The sequence below is a fragment of the Ceratotherium simum genome, chromosome 22, assembly GCF_057802395.1.
Source record: "Ceratotherium simum simum isolate JZ-2026a chromosome 22, ASM5780239v1, whole genome shotgun sequence".
NCBI lineage: Eukaryota > Metazoa > Chordata > Mammalia > Perissodactyla > Rhinocerotidae > Ceratotherium > Ceratotherium simum.
In genome coordinates this window covers 25,414,369-25,435,476 of record NC_141921.1, presented here as the reverse complement: position 1 = coordinate 25,435,476, position 21,108 = coordinate 25,414,369, and the positions used below count along the sequence as shown (strand labels likewise).

At 56.5% G+C, this 21,108-nt stretch overlaps 2 protein-coding genes across 3 annotated transcripts in view; one reads left to right on the top strand and one right to left on the bottom strand.

Annotated features, from left to right (window-relative positions):
* The window catches only part of S100PBP (S100P binding protein), a 40,594-nt gene extending 37,662 nt beyond the window's left edge, over positions 1-2,932 (top strand). Inside the window, exon 6 of the mRNA XM_087446361.1 lies at positions 2,689-2,932. Coding sequence (XP_087302487.1) covers positions 2,689-2,759 — 71 coding nt within the window. The 3' untranslated portion in view covers positions 2,760-2,932. The remainder of the gene's footprint in view (positions 1-2,688) is intronic.
* FNDC5 (fibronectin type III domain containing 5) lies at positions 573-10,207 on the bottom strand. Of its 2 annotated transcripts, none has more exons than XM_087446367.1 (7): positions 10,097-10,207; positions 8,009-8,317; positions 6,238-6,353; positions 5,568-5,766; positions 5,115-5,204; positions 3,034-3,167; positions 573-2,116 (listed from the first exon to the last, which is right to left on the bottom strand). In XM_087446367.1, exons 2-7 carry the CDS (start codon positions 8,214-8,216, stop codon positions 2,078-2,080), a joined length of 786 nt encoding a protein of 261 aa, XP_087302493.1. In that variant the 5' UTR covers positions 8,217-8,317; positions 10,097-10,207; the 3' UTR covers positions 573-2,077. The 2 variants fall into 2 exon arrangements, with proteins under 2 accessions (XP_087302493.1, XP_087302492.1); XM_087446366.1 differs by lacking the exons at positions 573-2,116; positions 10,097-10,207 and adding exons at positions 2,123-2,466; positions 8,765-9,128 and having other exon boundaries at positions 6,238-6,349.
* Between the last annotated feature and the right edge of the window lie 10,901 nt (positions 10,208-21,108).

Genomic DNA, 21,108 nt, shown 5'->3' with positions numbered 1-21,108 from the left:
TTCTTTCCAAGCTCTTGCTGGCTCTGGACAGAAATGTTTGAGGTGCCCCATTTACTGGTTTGCTCATGGGCTAATGGCACAATTACTCTACCTTTCAGCCTGCCGTTGGGATCATGACGATGTTCCTTTAACAGCCCAGAACAGCATGCTGTGAATACTGAGCTGCAGCAAGCAGCTTTTGCAGTTCTTCACTCCCCTCCTCCACCCTGTGGAGAAAGAGAACTGCATTCCTTTGGCCAGGGAAAGCACCCAGCCCATGCAGAGGGGAAAACCCTTTGTTTTAAAAACTGAGCACCAGCCTGCATACCTATGCGGTGAGGCAGCCCAAGCTTGATTTGGGGGGGGGGGCTCAGTAATAGGATGATGGAGCAGCTATTTTCTCCTCCTACACGTGCACCCCCATCTGTTCAAGATTTCCCTTCCAACTCTAGCTTGGCTGGCAGGCATGTCCCTGAGAAGCTGCAGGCCAAAATGGAGAGAGAGAACTGACTTCCTCCTCCACACATCCTGACTTGCTGCCAATTGCCAGAAAAAGAGGGCAACATTTGGGCATTTACCAGAAGACAAGGATGTGCCTTTTCATTTGTCTTTTTATTTTACATTTAAAAAGTGGTTATTGCTCTAACTGGATCAGAGGTAAGGACCTCTCCCCTAAGGAGCCTTGGCCTTGCAGCCCCATTCAGCAGGGATGGAAGTCACAGGACAATGAGTGGAGCCTCATGCCCTCCCATGAGGAAGCCCTTAGTATTGCTGACATCTGCCTTTCACCCTATCTCTCCTCCCTCCTTGTGCTGCCACACTCAGGCAAAGCAGAGTGGTGGCCCACCCAGCCATGAGAGCTCTTGTAGACCGGAAGGAAGGGACGGTCATTGGGTAATGGCTTTTAGCTCTCTGGCTTGGGGGCCGTTGCTCTTATCATTCAGTTCAACAGGTATCCACTGAGCACCTACTGTGCCAGGCTTGTGCCAGGCTTGTGCTAGGCGCAGTCCTCCCGCATGCCCGTCCTTAGCCACCAATGGAAGATGCAGAAGTCCATCTCTTCCCATGCAGGCATTCAGCGGCCATAACTTGTCAGTCCTAGGGAGGAGTCTGCCTTCCCTTATCAAGCACCATTTTTTTTTTTTAACCAGAAAGGGGCAGTGGAGAGAGAGACCTGTCACCTCATACCACTCAGGCTCTAGGGAAGGACATGAGGATCCTGGGTAGCTTTCACAGAACCCTGGATGAGATGGCAAGATATGGAGACCCCAGAGGCCAGGGCTGCTCTGACTGTCCGTGGTGAATGGCTCAGTCCTGCCTTCCAGCAGCTTCCACCCCAGAGTGGGTGATTTAGCAGCCCTCAGGATGTCCCATGTGGACGTACCTTTTCAGTTGTGCAAGCCAGCATTGTTACAACTCCAAGAGAACTTTCTCAAGAAATGGGGCCAATACCTTCCAGGTCTCTTTCCTATTTTGTCTTCTTAAGACCCCAGACTGATGATCTTACAGTCAAAATAAGGGCCAAAGAAGACAGAGGATGTAGGCAACCAGCTCGGGGAATCCCTCTGCCCTCTAGAGTGAAGCCCTTCGATTACGTTTTCCAAAAGTAACAAAACAGATAACATCTTACACGCACGCAAAGTTTTGCATCACACCACAAACAAGTTCTTGATGGCTGGATCCAGAAAAGGCTTGATGGCAGCCATGACCCTGCCAAGCAGGCAGCCCCATGGCTTCCCTGATGGTTCTTGGTCTGAAAGACACAGCTTGAGTCAGTCCAGGTGCTTGTCATCTCCCAGGAGCTTTGCGTATTTTCTCAGGAAGCCAGTCCAGGAGAGGTGAGGAGGCAGAAAGAAGGCTGTGTCTCACGGAGCTTTGCCTTTTCCAGAACAGGGCAAGGCCTTTTAGTTTTGTGGCTTGTTTTTTTTTTTTGCAGAATTTGGGTTTGTAGTTCAGCCTCCTTCACCAGACTAGGACGGGGAGAGAGGGAGAACTGCAGCTAGCTGTGCCTCCCCCACCACAGTCTTCCCTTTCCCTGTGCCCGTGGACCCGGGGATCGGCAGAGAACAATGAAATCCTTCTCCCTGCAGACAGGCAGTCACGCTTCGATGATGTTCACTGAGAGCTTGTTTGGAAACTGGGAGGAAGAAAATGAGAGAAGCGGCCAGGGCTAATTGAATAGACTCCTTGCAAGGTTGGAAACAGGGAGAGGACACGAGAAAGAACGGAGCAGCAGGCTGCAGCCTAAAAGCCAGGCTCTTGTCTCGTGTGGAAGGAAAGGAGTAGCCCTGCCTGGATGTCTTGTCTCTCTGCCTTCTCAAACCCAGCCTTCGGCCTCACTCACTGAAAGGCCAAGACTAGGTCCTGGGCCCACGGCCCCTGGTTCCCAGTCCACCCCCAGCAGAGCCATCCTGCTGGCTGGTTCTCTCACATCCTGCAGATCTGCCTCTGAGCACAGCCTCAGCCACTGACATTGTTGAGGTGCTTCTGGAGAAGGGGGTTAATAAGAGGCTTCAGGAAAATGCGCCAGGAAGAGAGAAGCCAAGAGAGAGGACGGGTAAGGAGATGGAAGGAGGAGGAAATGTAGAGAGGGCCAGATGTTTGTTGGGTAATCATCGTCAGAACCATGAGATCCTCACACATTCTCTATGTCTGTCTTCTGAGCTGCTCAGAGCAAGCACTGAAAAGGTTTTCATATCTGTTTTACAGAAGAGGAAATGAAGGCACAAAGAGGTGAAGCACCTGCCCAAGGTCACACAGCACAGCAGGAGCAGAAATGAGCCCAGAACCCCTGACTCTTGCTGTCTCACCCCAACCAAGAATTCTGCCCTCCCCATTCACTGCCTTTTTTTAAAAAAAAAAAACTCCACTGGACCCTGGCACCCTGTAAAAGGAGAGGATCCAAAATCAATTTGCAGTGTCCCCCGTGTCACACAGTGGCCAAGCTTGGCTCTGCCCAGCTGTAGCCATACCAGGCCCTGAGCTGACCCTTCTGCAGTCCAGGGCCTACCAGTGCACAAGCCATGGGGCTGCCCACCAGAGTCCTGCCCTCACCTTGCTGCGGAGAAGACCCCCGCCTTGGTGCTCTGGTGTGCTGGTTTCTGACGCACTCTTGGTTTTTTCCTTGTTGTTATTGGGTTCATTGTCCTTGATAATGTCATACTGGCGGCAGAAGAGGGCGATGACGCCTGGCGGGGACAAGGGAGAGCAGTCAGAGGCCATACCCCAAATCCTTGCCCTCCCGCTTCATTCCCACCAGCACCTGCTGAGCTCCTGTTGGGTACCAAGCTCCAGATGGTCTCTCACCTGCACTACTGCCACAGTCTGCCTCTGGCCTCTGGCTCCTGCGCCACCTGTCCCTTTACCAGCCATCCCCTTCACTGCTGCTGGCTTGATCTTCCTACAACATGCATCGGATCATGTCTCCTCCCTTCCCTTCTTTTAAACCTCAGAAAGCTCCCCTTTTTCCTTTAGGGGGAAATAGAAACAACAGCATTTATGGAGCATGTGCCAGGCCCTGTGCTGTGCACTGACATTTTCTATCTCCCTTAATCCTCACAGCTCTCCAAGGGTACCTGGTATCATCAGCCCCAGGTCAGGAGCGAGGATGCTGATGCAGAGCTTAGACAACTCACTCAAGTTCACGTGGTGGTGAAGCTGGGATGTGGGCCTGCACTCTGCTAAATGTTTATTGCTTTCAGACTGATAATACATGAACATACCATTTTTTGAAAATCACATAGTTATAAGGCAGCCAACTCCAATTCTTGTAGGCGTTTTCCCCATTTTTACCTCTATATTTGATTTATAGTGCTATTTCTTGATCTGTTTTAGATATTATCTGTTGACTTCCCATCATGGTAGATAAAGCCTAACAACTCCTACTTCCTTCCCCATAATCCTAACAAAATTACAGCACAATTTTGGGTTAATTCACTGTGTTTATATTGTTATGATTACGTAAATACTGTCTGTGCCAAGTCTAATAATGCACCATAAGCAAACCTCCTCTTTTGTAAAATCCTTTGTTTTTCCTGCTTTTTTTCAAGTGCCTGTTTTTCTATGTGCCTACGAAACATTTTTTTCCAAACGCTTTTACAGTAGAGCGTGCCCTCTCAACGACCATGCTAATATGGCTTTGGCCTGGGGGTCAAGTCCCTCAAAATGGACTCCAGCTCGCTGTACAGCCTCACCCTCCTTTACTACCCCACTTTCTGCCTTCTCTCTTGGGTCACAGCTGCACTGAGCCAGACGGAGCTTAATTTGTTTCTTGAAGACACCGTGCCCAGAACACCCTTCCTTATTTTGGCTGCCTGGTGAACTCCTATTCATCCTTCAAAGCTCAATTCCCATGTGACCTCCTCTCTCTGTTTTTCCTGATTTCTACTCCTAGCCCCAGAATTAATTCCATCTCCTCCGCTCTCATCACACTGAATTATAGTTAAGTATGGGCCTGGCTTCTACCAGACCGAGTGCCTTGCAAGCACAGGGCTCCTCTTAGTCATGATCGTAGCACCACTCTCTGGAATGGAGTGGCTGTTCAGTAAATGCTGGTTGAGTTGAGTACAAAGATGAACTTGGGTCTTTATCCTCAGGGAGCTCACAGGCAAGTGGGAAAAGAGAGACATGAGCCCAACTAACTCGTGTGCTGGGGGCGTTGAGGCAGGAGGGACATTCTAATGTGTGGCTGGGGAGGTTTTAGGGAGGTGGTCTCAGAGCAGGGTCTAGAAGGATGAGTGGGTTAAGAGGGTGTCCCAACCCTGAGCTGCCCAGGCCTGAAGCACTTGGAGGCCCAACGACCTGGAAGAGGGAGGAGAGCCTGCAGCAGCCATGGCCAGAAGGCAAAGGGGCTGTGGATGTGCCCACCCCCAGGAGCCTGCACCGCTCCTGAGGGAGGGGAAGGGCAGGTGCTCCTGTAATCCTAAAAGACAGCGCTCAATGTGCTATTTTTTTGGTGAGGGGTGAGTTAGGGAAGGGATCGGGTCTGGTCCCCAGAGCAGGACTTAGAGACTCCTCACCTCTTCTCTCAGCTGTCTCCAAGCCCCTTACCCTTCGTTTCTGTGAGAGAAGGGGTCTGGTCAGGGTCCTCCATTCCCCAGAGGTTAAGTGAAGAAGGGCTCGGAGGCCGGACTCACCGGCCCACATGAACAGGACCACGACGATGATCAGCACCTCGCCTGTCCGCAGCTGTTGGTTCCTCCCCATCTCCTTCATGGTCACCTCATCTGTGGGGAGAGGGACACTAGGTTCAGGGCTCCTTTCCTCCCTAGCCACTCCTCCAGGGCCAAGCCCAAGAGAGGAAGTGCTCATTTCTATAGGTGCCCACACATGTAACAAAAAGAGATTCGAGAACTTGCTGACGGCTACTTGGGGTGGAGCGACAGGACTCAGTCCACAGTTCAGCGTTTACATACCCATTGTCTTAGGGGACTAGCGTGAGCCTCCTCTCTCCCAGGTACTCTTTTACTAGGCAGCAGGGGGCAGGGGGAGCCATGGGGGAGTTACTGCTCTCCTCAGGCCACCCACTGCTTTGGTCCTGAGCACCCCTCACCCCACCCGGTCCCTTCCTGACGGTGACCCGGGCCTGCCTTTGTTCTTGGAGGCCATCTTCTCAGCCTCGCGCGGCGTCTTGAAGAGCACTGGCTCACTAGCCGGACTCTGGCCCTGAATGGAGATGGCCTGCACGTGCACAATGTACTCAGTGTCCTCCTCCAGGTCCCAGAGGGCGCACGAGCGGGTGGTGGTGTTCACCTCCTGGATGAAGCGCAGCATCCGCACGTCTTTCTTCTGCCAAGGCAAAGGCCGGGCCCACTGTTTTCAGTGCCCCATCCCCCACCCCACGCTGCGGCTTACCCACAGGGTTCACCTGGCTACCCGCTAAACCTTTTACACACAATCTTATTTATGCATCCCATCATCTCCGTGGGACGTATCATTATCTCCATTTTACAGATAAGGAGATTGGTTCAGAGAGGTTAGGGAAGTTGCCCAAGGCCATACACTTAGTGAGAACTGGAGCCAGGTCCCAAACTCAGGTCTGTTTAAGATCAAAACCATGCTCTTAATTCCCAGGTTCCAATCAAAGGCTCCCGAGCCCTCTTTCACTGACCGATTCCCTTCTGGGCCCCCCGTTCAAGCCATATGTGCAACTTTCTGCCCATCTTGCTTGCTCCTCTCTCCTCTTTCTGCACCCCTCCTCCCCCATCCACCACTACTACCTGGACGTGTTCTTCCCTCCCAGGGACCCTGGAGGGTTACCTGCTGAGAGATGGCAAATCCGATGACAACCTCGTCCTCCAGGACGTCCCAGCTCACCACCGCAGAGTTGGCCTTGAGGTGCCTGACAGTGACATTCACTGGGGCCGAAGGGCTGTCTGGGGGTGGGGAGGCGCCTGAGCCTCAGCACCCCCTGCTGAGAGGCCCAGCCCACTGTCTCATACATGAGAAAGGGGAACCTGGGGAAGGCCATGCAGTGGGGGAAGGAAGAACCCAGGCCTCCAATGGGGTTGGCACATGGGTCTCAGTTTCCTAGCGGGTTGAAGACCCAGGCCTGAGAGGCCCCAGGCTCCTTGTGTCCAGGGTGGGAGCCCCTGGTGGCCACAACTGGCCCTACCAGGGGTCCAAGCTAAGGTTGATGGGCCTGGGCCAGGGCCAGATCTAATGGAGGGGTGGTAAGAGGTGGGGGGACAGGCATGGAGGAGACATAGGTGACTGGGGTTGCAGGAGCTGAAGGTTAGTCTCATGAAAAGCAGTTAAAAGGACTCCCAATCCAGTACTTTTTCCACAGTACTGCCCTGTCAAGTCAGTGACCTTGAGGGAAGGAGAAAGAGCCAGAGGTCGAGAAGAGCCAGGCTTGGGTGAGCCCTGGGATGAGAGTGAGGATCAAGAGAGGAATCCCCAGTATTGTGGTGACCCAGGCAGAAACAGCCTGGAGAAGGGTCTATGTGAGCCTCTTCTCCACACTCTGCGAGCCCCAAGCGGCCGGTGGGGAGGTGGCAGGGGAAGATGGGTCACTTAGAGTAGGGCCCCTCAGTGGAGTCAAGAGTACAAGGTAGGGCCTTCTGGATGCAGGAAAAGGATGAAAGGGGAGCAGTGAAGAAGGGAGTAGGAGGGAGAGTGATGAGGATGGTGGGGGTCAGGGAAGGAAGAACCTTCCGGGAGAGGAGCAGTGGAGTCACACAAGCCTCTATAGCTCTCCCAACGGGCAGGTACTGCCAGGGGAAGATGGGGGCCTGAGAAGCACCCTTCATCCCACAGATGAGTGGACTCCAGGCCCAAGGGGCTGGGAGACAAAGCCAGACGTGGAGACGGAAAGAGATAGACACAGACAGGTGGTGGCAGACACAGAACCAAAGAACAGACAGTGGGGTATCAGAGACAGACACAGAGACGGAAGCAGAGAGAGAGAGCACTGAGCCACGGAGAGATGGGTGGAGGGAGAGATAAGCGAGGCAGCAGCAGCCAAAGGGACAGAGACAGGGCGTCAGGAGAGGCTGGGGGAGGCTGAGGCCGGGCCCCACAGGGCAGGCCAGACCCTGACTGCACCAGGCTCAGGGGGCCACCCCCACCCACCCCAGCCGGAGGGTGCCAGTCCCCCCCATCCCCCTCACACACGCTCACGCACACTGGGACCCCATCCCGCTCCGAACTGCAGAGTTGGCCTGCAGGGCTTTCGGGACAGGGAGGGAGGCCCAAGGTGGGGGACTGGTGTCCTCAGCTGCTCCCTGGGCCAGAGAAGAGAGCTAGGGCACCTGAGGCAAAGGCCTGGGGTCAGGGGAATGGGATGAGGGGACTGGATCACAAGACCCTAGACGCCAAGGCCAGGCTGGTCGGAAGGAGTTTAGGGGCTGGAGGACGGCTCTGGGGGTCAGGAAGGCAGGGAGGAGGCTGGGGGTGGGGTTCGGGGGGCAGTGAGTGGGGCAGGGACGGGTTCCCCAGGGAGCAGGGAAGGGAGCTGACTGCCGAGGCTGGGGCAGGAGAGGAGCCCGCCCGCCGGCCCGCGCCGAGCCCCCCGCCCGGGCCCCCTTACCCGCCTGCACCAGCGCGAGGCAGACGCAGCCCAGCCACAGGCGGAGCGCGGCGAGGGGCGGCCCGGGGGGCATGGCGGCCCCTTCGGCCGGCCGGCCCGGGGCGGCGCAGGGGGACGCGGCTCCGGCGCCCGGCGGCCGCTCGAGCTTGCGCTCCGGCCCGCGGCCCGTCCGGCCCGGCCGCCCCGCGCCGCCCCGGGCCGCCTGCATGTCGGCTCCGCGGACAGCGACTCCCGCGCGGCGGCGGCGGCGGTGGCGGCGGCGGCCGCGTCCACGTCCACGTCGGGCGCCCGGGGGGCGGGGCGCCCCCGCTGCGGGGAGAGGCGCGGGGGCGGGGTGAGGGGCGGAGGGCGCCCCCACTCCCGCCCCCACTCCCCGATCGGCCCGGGCCAGGGCGCGCCGGGGCTTCGCGGACGGGCGGCTCCCCCTCTCGCCCGTGCAAGCCTGGCTCTCTGCGCCCCACCGTGCTCAGCTCCAACCTGGCAGCCCCTCTCTCCCCACAGCCCTGACCCGACCCCCTCTCTGCCCTTTCCCAAGAGACAGGGAGGACAAGTGCCACGGATATGCCCATCTGTGACCCCACCCCACAGCTGACCTCCCCTCCCGCGGCCTGCGAGTCCCCAGCCTCACTCCACCGCACCCGAGGCCTTGCTGGCTGGGGCGGGAGTGGGCAGAGGGAAGTAATCATCGCGGGGCTGGGGCCACTATAGAGTGCTGAGTAGGTGCTGGGGTGCATACAGTCCGTGCTCGGTGTTTACCGTTGGGCCAAGAAGAGGGTCCTCTGACTCACTGGAGGGCCTAGCTCTGTGACCCCGGGCCCATCCTTCCCCTTCTGTGGGCCTCCATTTTTATCTCCATAACGAGAGAGTGACAATGAGGGTCTCCTAGGTGTGCAGAGGGCTTTACTTGCGTTCTGTGGCTTAGTTCTCACAGCAACCCTATAAGGCCTGCTCTGCTGTCCGCATTGTGCACAGGAGGAGAGGGCAGCTTGCAGAGGCGACTTGTCCAAGGACCCAAGGCAGAGCCAGGATTTGAACACAGGCTGATCCGACTCCCAAACCTGTGCTTGCCTGGACTGTCTCCCCATCCAGAGCGAACACACCCACCCTGGGATCCCTGAGATCCTAGCACTTGACTGTGCCAGCTCCTCCCCAGCCAGAGAACAATCTGGAACAATCTCTTCCCAAGAGCAAGGTGAAGGAGGAGTGGCTCCATCCCACCCCACCCCCCTTTTTCCCCCGGCTGAATACTGAGAGCCATGAATGAGCTAATGCCTCTAAAGTGCAGGGGGCTTTGGGGACTTGGTGAGCAGCCACAGTTCATACAAGGGCTTGGATGACCCCTCCCTCACTTCCTTGGGGACATCCATATGGGGACACCGTCCCTACCTCGTCCCACACACGCTTCTGTCCAATCCACTCCTTTTCTGATCTTGGAGTGGCAGAGAAATGCCCTCATCTGCACCTACCACCCTCTCCCTGATGAGAGGATCTCTGGAACCCCGCAGCTAGGGAGGGCCCCACCCCCACCCCCACCCTGTGCCACTCTCCACCCTGAGTCCCAGTCAGAGAAACAAGGTTGAGGAGAGAGGCATTGACCAGGGCCCCAGAGCCCCACCCATCTCTGCAAATGAGCCCTCCCCCGGCCCCCAGTCTGAAATTCCACCATTAGGGGGGCATTCCTTTGGGTCTTGAAGGTCTTCTGGTCTTCCAGAGGCCTCTGGAAGGGCTAATCCTTTTTGGAAAGGGGACACCTTGCAAAGTTATCCCCCGGAACATCGTCAAGATCTCCCCCCACTACTACAAATTTAGACTAAGAAACTGAGGTCCAGAGATGGGAAGAGCTTGGTGCAAATCCACGCAGTGAGTCAAGAGCAGCAATAGAGCCCCCATCTGCCAATACCCACTCCAGGACTCCTCGCACTGCCCCCCAAGTTTCTACTCGGTCACCTTGGAAGGGGTGAGATGGGAGGGGGCTCAGGGGTTCTTGCTGAGCAGCACAGTCTAACTGGCCAGCCCCTCAGGACCCCCAGGCCTGCTCCACTTGGCAGACTGACCCCCCCAGCCCCATCTGCTTCCTCAGCCACATACCTGGTCCTGGGGTCAGCCTCAGTGGAGACCTCCACCTGTTTGGGATAGGAGCCAGGGAACCAGAGCAGCTCTCTCTCCTTTTTCTCTTCTCCCTCTTTCTTCTCTCTCCGCAGCTGCTGTCGGCCCCACCCCGCCCAGTCCGCCCCAGCAGCTGCAGCTTGGCCCCTAGGGACCCCCTCACCCACCAGGCAGGAAAAGACAACCCGGGGCCTGCAGGAGCAACTGGAATCTCCTCAGGCCTCATCACAGGAGCCAGCAGGAAGGAGAGGGGTCAGTTAGAGGTCACAGAATCCACTCCTGTCCCTGCTGGGGAGAAAGGGAGGGAGGGACAGGGTCCTGGTGGGGTCTGGAGTCCAGTTCAGTGCTCGGGAAAAGGGAGCCTTGGCGCCACCTTCTGGCCTCTCCAGGTATATCCCCAGGTAGATGTAGGGCATTGGGAGGGGGGAGATGGCTGTGTCTGAGGGTTTCAGAGGGATGGGAAAGGGTGGCTGGAGGAGGGGGCGTGAAAGACAGGCGGTGCTTCCGCATTACCTCGATTCTGGGAAAAGTCCTGATGCCTGGAGCCTGGGACCAGTGGAAGCTGGGTCGGGGTGGGAAGAGCTGGGAGGATCTAGAGGCTGCCTGGGTGATCTTGGAGAGGCTGTCAGGACCAGTTACTTTATACCATCTGGACACCATCTATCAGCTCAGGGCTAAGAGTGGTAGACACTCAGTAAACGTCTGTTGGATGCATGGAATCAATTTGTTCTTCCAGCGTGTGTTCATTGAGCACCTATTCTGTCCCAGGCTCTGTGCAGCATTCTGGAAATACAGCAGTGGAAGAATAAGTGACTGCATGGGCGGGGATCTGGGTGGGGTTTGAGGGGTGGGCCTCTGTCCTACCCAGCTGCGCTGGTCTCCATTTGGAGAACTCCACGGACAACTCCTAAGGGCTGGCTGGTCACTTACACATGGACACCCGTTGAGGTCGTGAGCATATGGATCCTCCTCAGTGTCCAGAGTCCGGAGTCCCAGCACCTAACTCAGGCTGCAGGTGCCCAAGCCAGATCCCAGGTGACCACTTAGAATGGAGAGGCTCATCTTCACCGCCTAGAATGGTCATGGCCCTGTCTAGGGGCCCCCAAGATACACACACTCCAAATCACAGGAAGAATCAGGAGAACTGAGGAGATCACTTTGGGAATATAATAACCAAATGCCTACCAAGGACTTGGCTTTTTGTCCGTGTTATTTGGAGTCGTAGGCTGGTACGTGTTATTAGCTCCCATCCCAGCTTGGGAAGCTGAGGCTCAGAGAGGTGTGGGGACTTGCCCTGGGTCACACAGCCAGTGAATTATGGAGCCATGTCTCAAATTCAGTTATGTGGCTCCAAGTTCAGGGCTTGATCCAGTCTGCCTCCCTCCTTCCTTCACCTCTGGAGACTTCTCAGGGCGGGGTCTGGGGCCCAGGGCTTGTGAGAGGACATACATGTTCCTTCCCTGGAGGACACGAGGGGGCTTGCTGCTCGCAGACACAGTGGCTAAGCCCAGGGCCGAGACCGCACCGGGGAAGGGACCCACCACTCAGCCAACATTTTCCACGTGCTGGCGTGTTACATACATGAGAGAAGCTTCTTTTGAATCCTCACAATCCTGAGAAGTCGGGATTGTTATATCCATTTTACAGATGAGGAAACTGAGGCTCAAAGAGGAAGCGTCTCACATGGGTCATCCAGCTGGGAGACGCAGTCTGGCCTGTTCAGTCCCCCAAATCCTCATCCCAGAAGTGATGATGCCAGCTCAGCTCACTGTTTCCTGAATGCCTGCACCAGGCAAGCCTGGGGCTGAGCGCTGAGGACATAGTGATGAACCAGATTGGTCCTAGCCCTTGAGGCTCCCATGGTAGAGAAGGGGAGACACTTATTTTTTTTTTTTTGAAATTTTTATTTATTTATTTATTTTTTAAATTTTTTCCCCCAAAGCCCCAGTAGATAGTTGTATGTCACAGCTGCACATCCTTCTAGTTGCTGTATGTGGGACACGGCCTCAGCATGGCCGGAGAAGCAGTGCGTCGGTGCGCGCCCGGGATCCGAACCCGGGCCGCCAGCAGCGGAGCACGCGCACTTAACCGCTAAGCCACGGGGCCGGCCCGAGACACACTTTTAAAATACAGAGAGGGGACTGCCCTCTGGACCAGGAGGCACCAAGGATCTACAGGGGCCGGAAGGGAGCATTAACTTGAAAGGAAAGCAAGGAGGCCTTCTGGGAGGAGGTGATACCTGAGCTTAAGTACTGACAGTCAGGTGGGAGTTAGTCAAATGAGGGGAAAGGGGCCGAGGGAAAAAGGAATTGTTGGCCCTGGGCCTGGGAGAGCACAGTGTTCACGTGGAGGGGAAGCAGGGGCAGCAGAGTAGGGTGGCAGGGGGTTGGGGGGGCGGGAGGGGTTGCTGCCAGCTCTGGGCTGTGACAGTGGGAGCAGGAGAACTAGGACTGAGTTGAAAGACTGTTCCGAGCTTGCAAGAGAAGTCAGGGCTAAAGAGGGCTTCATGCATTCCACAGATACTGACTGAGCGCCTCCCGAGTGCCAGGCGCCACGCTAGGTCCCAGGGACACGGCTGTGAACAGGATGACGAGGTCCCCACCCCCAGGGATCTCACATTCCAGTGGCAGAGACAGGCAATAAACAAGTGAGCTAATGACTAAATAAAATATCTTCAGAGACTTACGGGGCTATGAAAAAAAGAGTAAAGTGGTAGAGAATGGTTGGGTGGGGTCATGTTAGGTAGTGTGGTTTGAGGGGGTGACGTCTGAACTAAGATCTGAAGAAGAGAAAGGGGGCAGGGATAGCACACATCACAGGAAAGGTGCTCCAACCACAGGACCCGCAAGTGCAAAGGCCCTGGGGCAGGAGCAAGGTTCGCATGTTCGGGAAACTCAAAGAAGCCAGTGAGACTGGGGCTTCATGAGCAAGAAGAAAGAAATGAAGGTGGCTAGGGTGATAGCCCAGGGCCTGGGGGTGTGGAAGAGAGTTTAGACAAATTCCACTTGCAGTGGAAGCTTTAAAGAGAGATGTGAGGTGATATGATTTACATTTTAAAAGGCTCACTTTGCCTGCTCCAGTGGGTAGACCAGACTGCAGGCAACAGGGCCAGGTGACCTGTGAGGAGGCAAGGAGGCTGCTGCAGTCGCCAGGCCAGAAATGACCCGTCTTGGTCTGGGTGGTGGCAAGGGCCAGGGAGAGAAATTATGGAGGATTCGAGACACTTTCTGTAGAAGGAGCTGATGGATGACGTGCGGTGAGTGACGAGAGAGGAGAGGAAGAGGGAACAGGGCAGGGGTCCACTCTCTGAAGTCTGGATTCTAATCCAGAAACACCTGGCTGGGTGTCGCTGGGCCAGTTACTCTGCCTCTCTGAGCCTCAAAAGCCTCCTCTTGAAAGGGAAGGTAATAATAATATCCACAGCACAGAGTGGTGGAAGTAATGCTGAGGGGTGGAAAAGAGGAGGAAGAGAGAAAGGGAGGAGCAGGAGGAGGTGGAGAGGGCTGAGTCAAGGCCTTCTAGTTGGGTAAAGGAGACCTCGCAAAAATTCTTCGGTTCTTCAGAGTCTACAAAGGAACCGACTCCCATCTGACGGTGCTCAGAGAGGTTGAGAATCTTGCCCAATGTCACACAGCCAGTCAGTGGCTGCTTCAATGCCTCAAATTGCCTCAAACCCTGGACCCCAGCTTTGTCTTTGGAGACAGATTCTCAGCTACAAACCACAGTCACCAAGACCCCTCAAGAGCAGTGGGGTCAGAGGCCCTATTTCAGGGGGCCCAGGTGTGGAGGGGGTGTGGCAAGAAGTGTGGCAGCTGGAGGGAAAACTCTTCCCCACCAGGGAGGGGTGGAAGGACAAGAGCCTGGGAATCAGACAGCCCTTAGGCTCAAACTTCAGTTCAGCTGACCCCTGGCTGGGTGACCTCAGGTACCACCATCTGAAGTGAGGGGCCAAGGCACAGGGGTCTGCCCTCCTCCCGCATCCCTGGTACCAGAGGGCATCCCTCAGCCTGAAGGAACATGGCTCTGCAGAGCCAGGAATGGCCAGCAGAGGGCGCCCGCCTTGGCCATAGTGAGGCCAGTGTTGCCCAGAACAGGAAAGGCTCCAGGGACTGAGAGCCCTAGGTGGGCGAGGCCACCCTGCCTCCTGATTTTCTCCCTCCGGCCCCAGTCCCAGGAGACCAGCTCCCAGGTGGACAGACCACAGACTCAGCAGCCAGGCAGAGCCTGAATCTTGCTGCCTCTGCCCTGTGCACAAGTCACTGCCTCCCTGAGCCTCAGGTTCCTCCTCTGTACATGGGCCTAGCAGTAGTGCCTGCCTCACAGGGTTCTGTGGGAGGCCATGAAGATCCACCATGTAAGGCTGAATACATAGACGCTGCTATTTTATCAGCGGTGGTGGCAGTTGTGTTGTATCTTAAAGTGCCTGACACAAAGGTCATTGGTAGCTGTGATGACAACAATGATGATACTGATGCAGGACTCAGTCACTGCTTATCTTGAAATTTCTAACCAGCGAGCATCCAGTGCCTACCGACCTGGGATGCCGCCAGTGACAGGGAGCTCACTACCTTCCCAGCAGCGTGTTTTCACCATCAGATCATCTTCTCGCGGTAAGCTGCCTTCTGGAAGACATCCCCCCACCCAACTCCCTGCTCAGGGTGGCCCCCTGGCCTAGCCTCTGGGGTCAGGACCCTTCATTTCTCCAAGGTCTGCCTGAGAGGCCCGACAGGTCAGGGAGCCCGAACCCCAGCAGCTGGATTCCTGCCTTTGCTGGAAGGGCAGGGAGCTCACAAGGGAACCCAGGGGGCTTCACCCGCGAGAGATTCCCGGGGGGTCTTGTTCTTGCTATTCAAGCTTCCTTTTCTGCTGACTGGGAAGAAATAAGAGGAAGGAAAGCCCCTCCTGTCCTCCGGACCTCCCTTCATGCCTCAGTCTCAAGAATGGCTGGAGGACAGACAGGAATCTGATGACCCTGAGCCACAAGCCCAGGAACCCTGGCATTCTAGTTGGGAGGGCTCAGCTCCGCTCCCACCTGCTGCCAGGCCTCCCCATCCGTGTCTGTGGGTCCAGGGTGAGTGCTCATGGGTCTGGCACCGAGGGGTCTGGCAGGGAGGGAAGGAGCCAAATAGTCCTGGGCTCAAATCTTGGCTTGGCCCATGCCTACTGGGTGACCTCAGGCAAATCAGTCCACCTCTCTGAGCCTGTTTCCTCACCGGGCACCTATCTTAGAGTGGTATTGTGGGGAGTACAGGAGATGTTATATGTAAGAAGGAAAATGCAACACCAGGCACACGGTAAGTATCTATAAATGCAGCAGTGGGTTTTATTATTAAGTGGAAGTCCCTCATTTCCCCATGACCTCCCTGCACCTGAGTGGGCCAGGGTGGTTATGGCAGTGGGTCATGGCAGGTGGCTGTGCACGTGCCTGTGTGTGCATGTGTGTTCACAGGGGGCATGGACGTGCAAACACACATGCATTGGGTGTGTATGCATGTGCAATGGATACACACACATACATGAGTGTGAGTGTGCATGTGTATGTGTGCGTGTACCCGAGGCTGCCCATCCCGGGGATTCCCAGGGCACAGGCGTCCTTGCACGTGGCCATGCATTATCCCTGCACTGATTCGGAGGCCCCTCTGTTCACTGTTACTATGGAGACAAAGAGGCAATCCCCAGCCTCCGGGAGAGCCTAAAGTGCCAAAAATGAGAGCTGACTTGGTCTTCCCAGCAAGAGAGACAGATCAGGAGCATGAGGTCACTGGGATGTGGCAACCTCGGCCTCTGGGGGTTGGGTTCTGGGACTCTGGGTCCCTCTGGACCCTCTGGGAAGCCCTCACTACTCCCGGGCATCCTGGCCCACTGGAAAGAGCTCGGGAAATAGAGCGGGGTCCATCTTGTATCCGGCTCTAAGCCCAGACAGTCTTAGGCCGGGAACTTGATCTCTTTGTGCCTCAGTTTCCTCTTCTGAAAAGTGGGGATAATAGCAGGCGCCAGCAGTAGCCTTGAGCTGGGTGTTGCCTTTCCTCTCCCAAGGGCACCTGCCCTCAAGGCTGTATGAGTGTGCACCCCTGAGCCCTGGAGTGTCACAGAGCAGCTTCCTTCATGTGCACTCCCCTCCACAGTGTCCTGCGGGCTCCTCCCAGCAGCCCTGGGAAGGGGGCATTTCCCAGAAGAAGGCTGCGGCTCCAGGAGGACACAGCTGGCTAGTGGTGGGGTCAAGTCTGCTGCCTCCACTCCACGGGCCCAGCCCTGCACCATACGTGCAATCCCTCAGCCCATGGAGCCACACCACAGGTGACTGGGGAGTCCAACCACTTTTCTGAGTTGTGAGGAGCAGGCTGGGAGGAGAGTCACCCCGGACCACGGGTACTGGGTGCCCTTTCAGCCTGGGAAAACCCTCAGGGCAGAGATGGGCTGCCGAGAGGCTTCTGGGAGGCAGATCCCAGTTTAGGAAAAATTTTCTTTTTAAAATCTAGACTCTTTAGATGTTGACTCAAGTCTCGACTGTCCTGCATGCAGGTTGTAATTCATCCAGACAGAACTGCTTATAAAGTTACAATGAACACTCAGCCTCGTGCCCTCCAAGAGTGATCGCTCCATATTCTATGAACCGAGGAACAATTTTCAAATGGTCAGAGACAACAGGAGCAGCGAGATCGAGCTCCCCAGCGGTGGAAATGCGTAAGAAAGATCCACATGCTTATCTGTCAGAAAAGCTGTCACAGAAGTGTCACTTCTGATTTGAGGAGGGGGCAACAGGGTGGGCCTGGCCGGGTGGCCTCAGGCAAGTCACTGTCCCTCTCTGGCTGAGCCGGAGGCCCTTCCAGCTAAGAGTTGCTTTCACCAGCAGAGGGAAGAGGATTACTGTGCAGGCAAGGGTTGGCGGACACGTGACCCCAGCTGCCTGCACCACCGCACCCCGCCCCCACCTAGGGTAAAACTCACATGCAGGGATATGGGGGTCAGGGAGCCCTTCTTCCCCAGCCTGGCTCCAGATCTCCTCTCTCGGCGCAGGGGAGAGCCGGGCCCTCTGGGAGAGGAGGTGCTGGACTGGTGGGAGTTATTAAAGAAGGTGGATGGTAAGAGCTACAGTGGGAGAGCAGGGTTGGGGCATGTCATGCGGAGCCTCGAATGTCCGCTTCCCGCGGCAGGCAGTTGGGAGCTATGGAAGGTTATTAAGCAGGGAGGAAGGGGATTGGATTTAGAAAAACTGAAGGCGGGGAGAGCTGTAAGAGGGCCAGAGGAGGGAGTGGGGCGGGGCAGGTGGTGGGGGAGGAGAGGGCAGGCCCGAGAGAAGGAAGGCGTAGGATGCAGAGGAGGGAGAGGTCCTGGATGGGGTGGGGTGGGGCCTTGGGCTGTCTGGTGGGTGGAGGGGGACCCAGGTGCAGGGCAGGCTGGGTGCAAGGTGATGAGTTAGATATCGGCTGGCCTGAGTCCGGGGTGACTTTGGGCTTCTGGGAGCAAGTCCAGGAAGTAGCTGGAAATGCGGGCTTCACTGAGGAGGAGCCAGAGGGTCAGAGGGGTTGTTTTTGCCAAGTTTCCCAAAGCTGGGAAAGGGTCGCCCCAGGGTCTTGACCCGGGTCCATCACCCTAGGAAGTCTGTAAGCTTGTAGTGAGGGACAGGCAAAGGTGCGGCCTCTGTCTCTCTCCCTGGGGGTCCTGAATTCTGGGCTTGGCAGAGTGATCAGACGCCTTTACCCAGGGGAGAGTTGATGCTCTTCTTGGGGCCATTGCAGCCATCCCTCTGCTGCAGATCCTGGCAGCCTTGGGGGCTCTGTGAGCAGGATCTTCAAGCCCAAACTTCGGCTCTGTAGAGGGACCATCTCCAACCAGCCCCAACCTTCCGGATCCCCCAACACTAGGGATTCCCTATTAGCCGCCTGAAGCCCACATTAATTGGGCACTGCCTATGTGCAGGCCCAGCACCTGTACTTGACAGGCTTGCTCTCACTTCATCCTCACAATGACCCTTCAAAGGGGGTCTATTATTATTCTTTCCAGTTTACAGATGAAGGAACCATCTAAAGCTTCCAGGGTCTTCCCCCTACACTGTGGGGGTGGGAGGTGGGTCAGGGTCCATCCTTCCTCTGTGGGAGCCACAAGGCTGTGTGACTGGGGCAGGCACGGCAGCTCTCTGAGCCCCATCTGTAAACCGAGCTTTGTTCAAGGGACCCCAGCCCCACCACAACCCCCCGCTCACCCTGACTTCAGGTCTGTAGTCCTAGCTCCCAGGACTTTCCCAACATCCCCACCTCCGCCCCCATTCTGTTCCTCGTGGCCCAGCTTCTGTGGGAACAGCCAGGCCTACCCTGCTCCCCCTCCCGGGCTGTGCTCCTGGCAGCTCTGCCGCCCTGGGCTCTGGTCCGGGGGTGGTCCCCAGGAAGTAAGGGGGGCTGGCAGAAGCTGGGATCAACTGCGCTAAGATGCGGGGCATCCAGAGACCCCCAGGTCCCCACCTCAGTGTCCATTGTGCTCCAGGCTGGGTGGGCAGGGCCCTTTGGAAAGGGGTGGCTTGAGGTTTTAATCACTTTATCAATGTTTGTTTGTGTAATTCAGCCCCGAGATGCTTTTCCCTCCATCTGTCCCCACCATCTGCTCCCATCAGGATTTTCCAAACCATTTGGGACCAAAGGGGGGAGAGTGGGGGCTGGGTCTCTGAGCGGGCTGGAGAGGGGCTACCTCCACTTACCTCACTGAGAGGCTCCTAGGGAGGGACCTGGGCTCCTGAGTCACACGAAATTGGGTTCAAATTCTGGCACTGTCACTTTCTTGCTATATTACCCTGGGCAGGTGACTTCACTTCTCTGAAGCCTCAGTCTCCACATCTGTAAAATGGCAGTAACATTATTGACTCCTCAGGATTAGTGCGGATCAAATGAGGTGAACTGTGCAAAGCACTCTGCATACAGTAGGTGCTCAAGAGACATGTGGTCCCCTTTCCACTCATCCCCCACTTGCTTCTCTCTCTGGCATCCAGGAGCTGGGCTGCCCCTCTTTAGTGCTGGAGGTCGGTAGCCACCTCTGGTTTCTGTACCCCTCACCTCACTCCTCAGATGCTGGGGACATCCTCTCCTCTGGGACTTGCTCTCTCTTCCATCTCCCACGGACCTGTCCACTGCTCGGTTCTCTCAATAACTCCCCTCTACAGTTACCCTAAGCCGTGCCTCTCCCTGCCTCCTAAAGCCCTCAGTCTGGGGAGGCAGGGGACTGAGTATCATCAGCAAGGACACCCCCCACCCCTACCCTGGCAACAGGCCTTCCTAGAAGGCGAATCGGCAGGGTTCCAGGGTCACAGGGCCTCGTCGATGCATGCTCATGTCCAGAATCTCAGGCCTGAGGGGCCAGGGAGTCTGTGAATGAGGGCTTGTCTTGTCAGTACTCTGGTCACGGGTTTCAATGGGGGATCTCAAGGCACCAAGGTCACCTGTCTAACCTCTGTGCTCAGAAAAGGCAGAGACTTGCTCCAGCTCATCCAGAAGTGAGGGACCCAGGCCTCCTGACAGCTGGCCCTCTGCCCCCCTTTCCTGGGCTATATCTCAGGGTACTAGGTCTTGGTCCAGGGGCCTTGGTGTGCAGTGTGGGGAGCTCCAAGCCTTCTCTCTGGCTCAGGGGGGCCTCCCAGTGCTTCTTAGGCCCCGGGGAGGGTCGAGGTGGCTAATGGGAAGTAACCAGCAGAGCCTACCAGGGCCCAAACTCTGCTCCCAGATCCACTCTACTCATTTGAGGTGCGGGGAAAGTCAAAGGGAGGGGGATCACCCCGTGGAAGACGTGGTTCTGCCTTCAGAAGCCTCACCTGCTGGAGAGACAGAATGCAGACTAGGGTCCTGAGGGCAGCGCATCAGAGACATCTTCACAGAGAAGAAAAACAGTGGGTTGGGGAGAAGTAGGCTCCTGAGGGGCTGAGTCAAGGAGTCAGCCTGGAGGAGGTGAAGCTGGGGCAGGGCAGTGGGAGGAAGCAGTGAGAGTGTTTGCGCAGCCCCCATGAGAGTGAACTGAGACCCTGCAAGGATGGAGAGGAGGATCCAGAGCAGGCTGGGAAGATTCAGGCTTCAGGCAGGCGAGAGAGGAAGGAGGAGGAGGGGGAGGAGGGGCTGAGGCAGTGACTGCAGGGCAGACCCCTCTCCCCGCCCTGAGCACAGCAGGCCCTCCAGGCCTAGTGTGGAGAAGGGAGGCAGCTTGTCACTCAAGGGGCCTGGGGTGGGGGCTGAGCAGCAAGTCTCTCCCCACCCCCAGGTCCTCACGCAGGAGGCAGCTGGGAACCACCCACACATGTCTGGCGTCTCTCACGCCTCTACGGGGGTCCCAACACCAGAGCCAAGGCACACAGAAGAACTGGTGTTCTGGAGGGCCCAGCTGCACCCCCCCCACCCCCTGCCGGCAGCCTGGCTCCCCAGCTCCTCCAGTTGAGACTCCTCACTTGCCTTCAAGCAGGAGAGACTCAGGCTAGACTTTGACCACCTGAGAGGCTTGGTCTGGGAACCTGGAGGTGGAGCTTTGGCCTGAGCCCCACGGAGCCAGGAGGGTCCCAGCTGGCACCACTGAACTGGAAAGAGCTGTCCAGTCAGAAGGCAAATGCTGTCAGTTCACCTTCAAAGTAGGCCCAGAAACCAGACCCATCCCTGCCACCCTGGTCATCTCTCACCCTGAGATGGCCCCCTGCTCCCACCCTGGCCCCCACCTCGAAGTCTGTTCTTGGCAGAATGCCCAGGTAAGCTTGACCTGGAAGTCAGACCCTCTCACTCTGCTCAAAACCCCAAGAGCTTCCCATCTCGCCTGGAACAAAACCTAAAGTACCAGGCATAGTCCTAAGCACTGCCAATATCCCAACCTCCGCACACCAATCTCAGCTTTTCCCAACACACTTATCTAACACACTATAGAATTGACTTGTGTATTATGTCCATTGTTCACTGTCGGCTCCTGTAACCCCCCTGCCTAGAGCAGTGCTGGGCACAGAACTAGTGCTTGATAAATACTTGTGCAATGAATGG